The 6,876-nt window shown below is 42.0% G+C and overlaps 1 protein-coding gene across 3 annotated transcripts in view; it reads left to right on the plus strand.

Annotated features, from left to right (window-relative positions):
• The window catches only part of PIGV (phosphatidylinositol glycan anchor biosynthesis class V), a 10,927-nt gene extending 6,031 nt beyond the window's left edge, over window positions 1–4,896 (plus strand). For 2 of the 3 annotated variants that reach the window (XM_072430919.1, XM_072430918.1), the window contains 3 exons: window positions 2,100–2,208; window positions 2,296–3,387; window positions 4,567–4,896. In XM_072430919.1, the coding sequence (XP_072287020.1) occupies window positions 2,128–2,208; window positions 2,296–3,387; window positions 4,567–4,809 (1,416 nt within the window). In that variant the 5' untranslated portion in view covers window positions 2,100–2,127 and the 3' untranslated portion in view covers window positions 4,810–4,896. Of the gene's footprint in view, window positions 1–63; window positions 1,349–2,099; window positions 2,209–2,295; window positions 3,388–4,566 lie in introns of those variants that run through there. The other variant, XM_072430920.1, reaches the window with a different exon arrangement.
• Window positions 4,897–6,876: the final 1,980 nt, after the last annotated feature.

Here is a 6,876-nt window from a genome sequence, read left to right on the forward strand (position 1 = left end):
ATTATATAAAGATTTCTTTGTATTGGACTCAATACAGCTTTTTTGTATTGAGTTCAATACAAAGTTATTTGAATTTCCTGCCTCCGCCCGCACCGATGCATGCAGCGACGTCACGGGGAAACCCTGGAGATCGTCATTGCACACGCCGGATGAAGAAAGAAGAGGACAGACATGTCCGGAGGAGCTGTGGGGACAGGGTAAGTATTTTTTTTCAGTTGTAATCCGATTGCCATACAATGTTGTATGACAATCGGACTGCAATATAACGCTTGTTTATATTTTTAGCTACCCCGACCTTGGTTTGGGGTAAACAATAGTAGCAAGTTTACTTACTCCCTACCAAGGTTGGGCTAGGTGGTTAAAGACATCATTGGATCCAGAACAAGCCCCAGGTCAGTAAAATCGTTCCGGCACAGCATTATAGTATTGACGCCTGAAATACCAGAGACTGAGATTAGACCTGCAATAGTTAGTTAGGGTCTATGTGTGTGGCAGGCCATAAAACCAGTTTTGAAAAAGTGGGGGAAACACTGTATAGGCCGGTAAGATTGTAAGCTGCTGTGTCGCACCGCGGACTAGCCTGTATCTCACACACACGCACACAAAATGGTATGGCGAGGCAGAGGTTGCTCTGCTCGCAGTAGGTAAATTGCTCAAGTGTTCCGGCTACTATCGGAGGGTGCCATGCTGTGCGACACATGGGTCTCAGCCTCTGGGCTGAGTGTATGTAATTTTGTTTTCTTTGTCTCCATATTTGGAATTTTGTTCATTGCTATATCTTTCAGTAAAGCAAAGTTCTGTTTTGCATAAGGTGGTGTTGGTGTTGCTTTCCTTGTTTGTGACTTCGCTGTATCCTGGGGAGCCCACCCCGGTACACAGCTTACATATAAAAGACACTATGTGTTTCTGGCTGTGGAGAGAGTAAAAAGTTAAAGATGTCAGAGTAAATCAGCTCTTAGCTGTCACAAGCACATGAGCCCCTGGGGGAATATTTCCCCTCCCCTCCTGTTCTGGTGAGATGTAAAGTGTTGGATCTACCATCACTTTCTTTTTCACTAATAATGGACATCAATAAAATGGGTGAATCTTCCCAGAATCTGAGCGTTTACACTACAACAATGTCTGATTTCTTGCTGCTCATTATGAAACCTTCTCTGTGCAGCAGCAGCAGCATTCTGCCTGGAGATGGGAGAGTTAATCCCAGGCAGGCTGGTCATGTGACCCTGTGACATCACAGTGGAGGTGGGTAAATCTGTCTGTCCTGTCTATGCAGGAAGTAAGTGTACCAAGGAGAGGTTTCAGCTCTTTCTTTCCCTGCACCTTGTGCATTGCTGCAGCTTCTGGCCGGGTATGTATGGGTCCTGGGGATTAATGTACAGATCACCCCGGCAGATATCAAGGCTGGTTGTCCCTTTAATTCCTGATACATATATATTCCAGGTTCTGTAGCTGCACACAGGTGGATAATACAATGTCAGTATTTAAAGGGATATTTTTATAAGTGTACAACATTTCTGACTGCAGTAAAACCCTGCACTCATCTATATTATATAGATATTATATAGCTGGTATATATGTGCACCATGGCTCCATTTAGTGTCCACCACTGCATGGCACCATAAATCCCTTTCTGTGCAAGTCCCAGAATGCTAAGCTGTGATTGACAGAAATACTTACCTGTTATCTATGTTGAACTACAACTCCCAGTATACCTGGCAATGCTTTCAAGTCTATACAACCCCAACTTTCATAGCTTTGTCTATAGAACTACAACTTCCAGCTTTTAATCCCTTGCCATCTCTGTTTCTTTACATCAACAGGTGTTATCCTTTGTGTGTATGGATTTAATGTAATAAAGTGGAACTCCAGCCAAAGCATCCCTGCTGGGGAGATTGCTTCTCAAATCGCCTTCAGAAGGCAGAGCTGCCCCAGGCTTCCAAGTCAACCTTCCCATCAGGCACCCAAACTGAAATTTTAAAAAAACTGCGCAACATGCTCGTCAAATCAAAATAGCTTTAAGTACACATTACTCATAGCTGAAAAAAAGAATTGTACTATATTCCTCTGTCATTCAAGTTTTATTTTCTCTGTCCCATCAGATATACAGTTTGTGGTAGCTTCTGGGAAATGTGGGGGAGTCATGACCCATTTGTGGATGAGATTGTCCATTTCTCTTTGTCTTGTCGTGGACTCACATTGGTAATGCAGGTAAGGTTATCCCTTAACAGTCTCTCCAAACGGAAAAAAAATGGACTTTAGTTTTATATACCAATGGTTTTTTTGTCCTTCTTGTAGGTTTTGTTCAATCTCCTGATACCAGACCACACAGCTGATGCCTTTTCTCCACCACGACCACTTCCAGTGTCACATGGGGACCATATAGTGGAGTTCCTTTTCAGTGGTTTAGGCCGCTGGGATGCAGAGCACTTTCTGTTCATAGCAGAACATGGCTATGTATATGAACACAACACCGCTTTCTTCCCACTGCTGCCAATGGTTATCAGGGGGCTGGCACAAGGGCCTTTCCTACCCCTGGCAGGGGTGCTGACACTACGGAGCCGGTTGTTACTTTCCTCTGCCTTTCTAAACTGTGCTTGCTCCACGCTGGCTGCAGTTTCTTTGTACCTCCTGGGATGTGTGACTCTGCAGTCTCGACGTACGTCTTTCCTCGCTGCACTTTTATTTTGTATGAGCCCTATATCGGTTTTCATGACTGTTGCCTATTCAGAAAGCTTGTTTGCCGTGGCCACATTCACTGGCTTGTGGCAGTTGCAGAAAAATCGATTCCTACTTGGCAGTGCACTTCTCTCGCTGGCCACAGCAGCTCGTTCCAATGGACTGGTGAATGCTGGCTTCCTGGTATACTCTGAGATGAAAGCATTTTTGCAGCAGAGGAGTCGTCATGGACTAAAGGCAAAAAGACTGTGTGGAATTGTTTTAATGATTCTGCCCTTTGCTATTTTCCAGGGGTACTGTTATTTTAGATTCTGTATCCCCTCTTATGGAGTAGATAACCTACCTGAAAAGCTTGCACAACTGGCAAAAGACAAGGGCTATCGAGTGCATGGGGAGACAGTTCCTCTATGGTGCTCATACTGTTTTCCATTGGCTTATTCCCACATCCAGAGTGAATACTGGGGTGTGGGACTTTTGCGCTACTTTCAGCTACGACAGTTGCCCAACTTCCTTTTGGCTGCCCCGGCAGTATTTCTTGGAATCTGTGCAGCATGCAAATATATTTCTGCTAATATAGAACTGTGCAGATATTTGGGGTTGTCAGATATGGAGACAAAGGGCCGCCATGGATTCTATGGACCTCGAGTGTTTGTCTATGTGGCTCAGCTCTCCTTCTTGATGGTATTTGGAGTTCTGTGCATGCACGTTCAGGTATGAATTCAGAAACAAGGTTTGATGAAGGCTTGCAGCACAAATGAGAATGGTGGCCGTATGTTGGAAGATTTTATAATGTTTAGACTCTAAAATAAGTCATTACTGTACCCATGTACTTTTTCACTATGTCCCCACCAGCAGGACATACCTTTAACCTGCTGTTCTATTTGAAATAGTGCTAAATCAACTAGCAGGTACTTCTAGGTATAAAAGCGTATGCCAGCCAAATAGCAGTAATATAATATGTAGCAGTGGCAGCCCTTTAATTTTTTTTAGGGCTAGGGCGGGTTTTCTCTAAAGCAGACCTGTCATTAAGGCAGAACACATCTAGGGATCGTACGAATATGCCCTTTATAATGTGTTCCTCTAATGGGTAGTAAACACAATCTGCATTGCAAATTTGGTCTTACATTCACACTTCACAATCAAGGGGACACATGGGCAGTGGCTGGGCTTGGGCAGTGATCACATATTTTCTAACTACCAATCTTTCCTGAAGACAACCTATGGTGTTTAGAAAGCAGTGACATGAGATCAAAATGTATGTTCATTGTATACAAAACTGGGAACTTTTAAAGATAGCTGAGCTTAAATTGGCTTTGGGGTGGGTATGGGGCAAAAACTGTAAATGTGGCCAAGTTAAATGAGGTGTTGTCCAGTAATAATAATAATAACTTCCACATCGATGTAGATAGTTGCATATATATTCATTGCATTGCTGTGAATGTACACTATAATAACTCCCACTCTTGATAGCCACCATAATACCCACTGCATTGATGTAGATGACAACTATGATGTAGATGATGACCCTCACAGTGGCTGCAAAAAACCCACACACAAAAAGATCAAAGAGGCAGCAAGGGACAAAAACCTGAAAAGATTTTGATCTCCAGAACAGTGGAACAACAGTTGGTAGGGTTAGCAGTGAAATCAGGGAAAGTCTATCCAAGTAACATAGCAAACTTGGAGAGTCACAGATGAGGCCTTTGTTGTGATGCCTTATACCTTACTGTGTCTGCTATTTGTCAGGACCCTTTTAAGCTTAAGTTGTAGTACACTGGAATGATTCCTACATGTACATACAATTTAATGTTATTTTATTGGTTTAGATGTAATGTCATTTTATGAGAATTTTGAGAAATCACTTATGTCAGTTATTTGTTTCTCATGCAGGTTGTCACCCGACTACTTTTCTCTTCCTGTCCTGTCCTCTTCTGGTTTTGTGCTCATATTATTGAAGAGAAGGAGCCCTGGATATGGGGCCTGGAAAAAAGAAAGGAGGCTTCCAATCCAGCCAGGCGCCTGTTTAGGGCCTGGCACTCACTGCAAACACAGACGCAAATTCCACTTGGGTACTTCTTAGCGTACTGGGTGATTGGGACTGCCTTACATGTCAATTTCCTCCCATGGACGTAACACACAGAAGGCACTTGGGATGTGTGAATAATAATTGTATATAATGGCTGCAGATGCATTGTAAATAAATGTGGATGTAAATGGGAACCGGATTGTTTCAGTCTTTGTTACTTCTGACAGTCTGCATGGAAACACACTATAGCAAGAACCAAGAAAGTATACAAAATTGTTTAGGGAAAAAGGAAATACAACTCTCAATTATTGTTTTTAGTTTGTTGTGTCTTTGTCCTGTTTGTGAAATTTGTTGTCACTTCTTTTACTGAAGACACAACACAGGAAGTGAGGGGCTATCATTAGCTATTTGTAAATGGAAGATTTCCCTTCATCCTATATTCTAGTTACAACTGCAATATTTTCTTATCACTTTTTGTCCTGGTGATAATGGTCATTAGGACAATAAGAGAGGGAAAATCACCCCAAATGGCTATATATTTACTTTAATGTGGCCATAGCTAATACAATCTCTGCTCAAAACCTTATTACCTTATTATTTGCCATCATCTCTAGCAATGTTTCTTGACTATTTAACACGGAATATCTTTTAAAGGAAACCCCCTGCAATAACATTAGATCTTCAGGAACTCCTTGAATATTACTACCGGTATATTTACAGCCCTCGGTATATGAGTGTGGTGGCCAGTGGGAAAATGTTACCATTACAGTTAGCCAAAAAGATCACTGGTGGCACTGAAAATGACCTAAGAGTCACAAATTGCTCAAGGAACCCCTAGCAACCTCTGGAGGAACCCTGGTTGAGAAACACTGATCTATCCATTGTGAGCAAGAGTGTACCTAGAGTGTCTGACACCCAGGATTAATTATTTTCAGGAAATCATATGTAGCAATGCAGTAATTTTACTGCCTGTTTATGCATTAACCTTCCTAGCGGTAACCCCAAGTGTGACTTGGGGGTAGAAAAAAGTTGCTGAAAGCGGTAACCCTGAGTCACACTGGGGGTAGGTAAACCTATGGGAAGTATTAGAAAATGCAACACTTACCTGATCCATCGCCGCGATCCATGTCTTCTTCCTCCAGCGTCTTCTGCACACGATGAGAAAGCAGGGGAGTTCATCCCGCGTCATCCATCACCGCGATCCATGTCTTCTTCCTCCGGCGTTTTCTGCACACGATAAGTCACCGGGAGAGTGCCCGGTGACGTCGGTGCGTGTGTACGTTTATTCTATTTACCACCAGATTAAAAAAATCAGACATTGTACACAGTGACAGTTCTTTGACCCCTGTACTATATTGACACTAAAGTACAGTAAAGTACTAAAGGTATAGTTCATTGCCATATCCAGTATGGAGTAGGTATCCCATTCACCTCCATTACTGCTTTACAAAAGTGAAAACCACCCCTGATCTGCATTGTGCCCTTGGAAATCTCCAGTATCAAAGTGCTGACTGCTATTTGGTATCTGTGAAAAGTAGCTGATTGCTGCTTTAAAAAACCAACAGTAAATAGTAGTGATTAACTATTCATTCATGAACTGGTGGTCATTCATAAAGGGGGCAAACTTGTCAGCTGATCATCACTTTTATGAATGAGCAAACACAAGGGTGCTAATATGTTACTGACAATAACGGCACTTTTATGGCAGTCTGATCTATTATAATGTTCAGTTTGCCTAATTAAATTATTAAAGTCACTGTTAAATGATTATTGGATGTCATGGTGGTTGTGGCGTCCAAGAAAACGACAAACCTGCTATTAACTTAAAGCTCAGTGCTCAGACCTGAGGAATCTGGTTCTTTTATGAATAAATAAAGGGTCAGAAATTGTTATACACAGGAAAAATGATCAAGACGTCTGCCTAATATTAAACCCAATTTAGACTGTTGGTGATATACCCATGTAGGAAATGTTTCTTTTAAAATGAAACTTGTACTAAGCACAGACAGCCATGGCTGAACAATAAATGATACCAGTTTCCTGGCTTTCATACTGATTCCATGGCTTCATTGTCTTCTAAATCACAGACCTGGGGCAATGCATGGATTCAATGCTCTGAGTTTGCTATGGTTTCACTTACTTATTGTATGTTTACAAAGTGATTCTGACAGCTG

This window comes from Pyxicephalus adspersus, chromosome Z (genome assembly GCF_032062135.1).
Source record: "Pyxicephalus adspersus chromosome Z, UCB_Pads_2.0, whole genome shotgun sequence".
NCBI lineage: Eukaryota > Metazoa > Chordata > Amphibia > Anura > Pyxicephalidae > Pyxicephalus > Pyxicephalus adspersus.